The sequence below is a fragment of the Trichoplax adhaerens genome, genomic scaffold (assembly GCF_000150275.1).
Source record: "Trichoplax adhaerens TRIADscaffold_3603 genomic scaffold, whole genome shotgun sequence".
Lineage (NCBI taxonomy): Eukaryota > Metazoa > Placozoa > Uniplacotomia > Trichoplacea > Trichoplacidae > Trichoplax > Trichoplax adhaerens.
The window spans coordinates 1-1,182 of record NW_002062096.1 but is presented as its reverse complement, the minus strand read 5'-3'; the positions used below and the strand labels follow the sequence as shown (position 1 = coordinate 1,182).

Sequence of the window (1,182 nt, the reverse complement as noted above, 5' to 3'; positions counted from 1 at the left end):
AGTCACGCTTGCGACAGATTACGGAGGTATGCAGGATATTAATGTTTTCGAATAATTGTTCGTCTATTTTTTCAATTGTGAAATATAAAGATGATGATAGCAATTTCAAGTATTTTTTTTAAACATGTATTAAAAAAATTCTTTTCTATTAGTTGTTACACATATTACGGTCATGCCTCGGAGTATATCTGCCATAGCAGGTGACAACATAACATTGCAATGTCAAGCTAACGGAGACCCTATTCCCAAAGTTCAATGGCTTATTAATAATACGAATATTAATCAAGCTTATCAACATGGTATTACTACCATTAATGGTAAGAGTACCTTAGCGATCAATAATATTGGTAATGCTGATAAAGGAAGTTACAGCTGCCGTTTCAGCAACGCTCTTGGCATTAATTTAACGACTAAAGCTTTGGTTTCTGTTTACGGTCAGATTACAACATGACTTTATAATCTTAAGCAAATTATAATAAACTCGTACATAAATTTGCAACTAAACCATTGTTGCTTTGTTATTATCATGTATCTGCATGTACATTTAACATTTTATTTTTTAATGTAATATATTTTATATCTATAAAATATCATTTAGATAACAGGACGGTAGGATATTGTCTAAGTGAAATCGCATCTAATATGAGATGGGTGAAAACGGCAAAAAATAGTACAGCGAAATCAAAATGTCCAGTAAACGCTGCAGGTTGTGATACTGCTTTATTATTGATTATTACGGCAATAGTAAAGTATAATACCTGAGCAGGAAGCTTATTACCGATATTTTATTAAATTAATTAATAACCTGCTAATTATAATAAAACTGATGAACTTCCTACTTTATCATGAGTAGGAGAAGCATCTCGGTTATGTAAACTCAACGTTACCGACGAGGAAATCGTTCTTGGGCAGTATTGGAATCAAATCGATACCACAAATTGCACATCAATAAGTTTTCTTGGCATCGAGAACCTTGTAATATAAAATATCTTACGCATAAATTTGTTTAATTAGAGATTAAAATTCCACTTTATTCAGCAGAATATTGAGCGAATTTCTTAATCTATAACAAAGATTAATAAGCTAAAAGATTATTATTGCATGATTATTACACCATTCATACTTAATATGAGGTTGTTAAACAACTTTACAGGGACATAAGTTAGATATTCAAGGGCTAAA

At 30.9% G+C, this 1,182-nt stretch overlaps 1 protein-coding gene across 1 annotated transcript; it reads left to right on the top strand.

Annotated features, from left to right (window-relative positions):
* Window positions 1-157: 157 nt before the first annotated feature.
* Window positions 158-451, top strand: TRIADDRAFT_35069 (uncharacterized protein; the record flags this gene model as incomplete). The annotated part of the gene is made up of 1 exon (XM_002118988.1): window positions 158-451. A coding segment is annotated over one exon (294 nt), but the record flags the coding sequence as incomplete, so codon positions are not given.
* Between the last annotated feature and the right edge of the window lie 731 nt (window positions 452-1,182).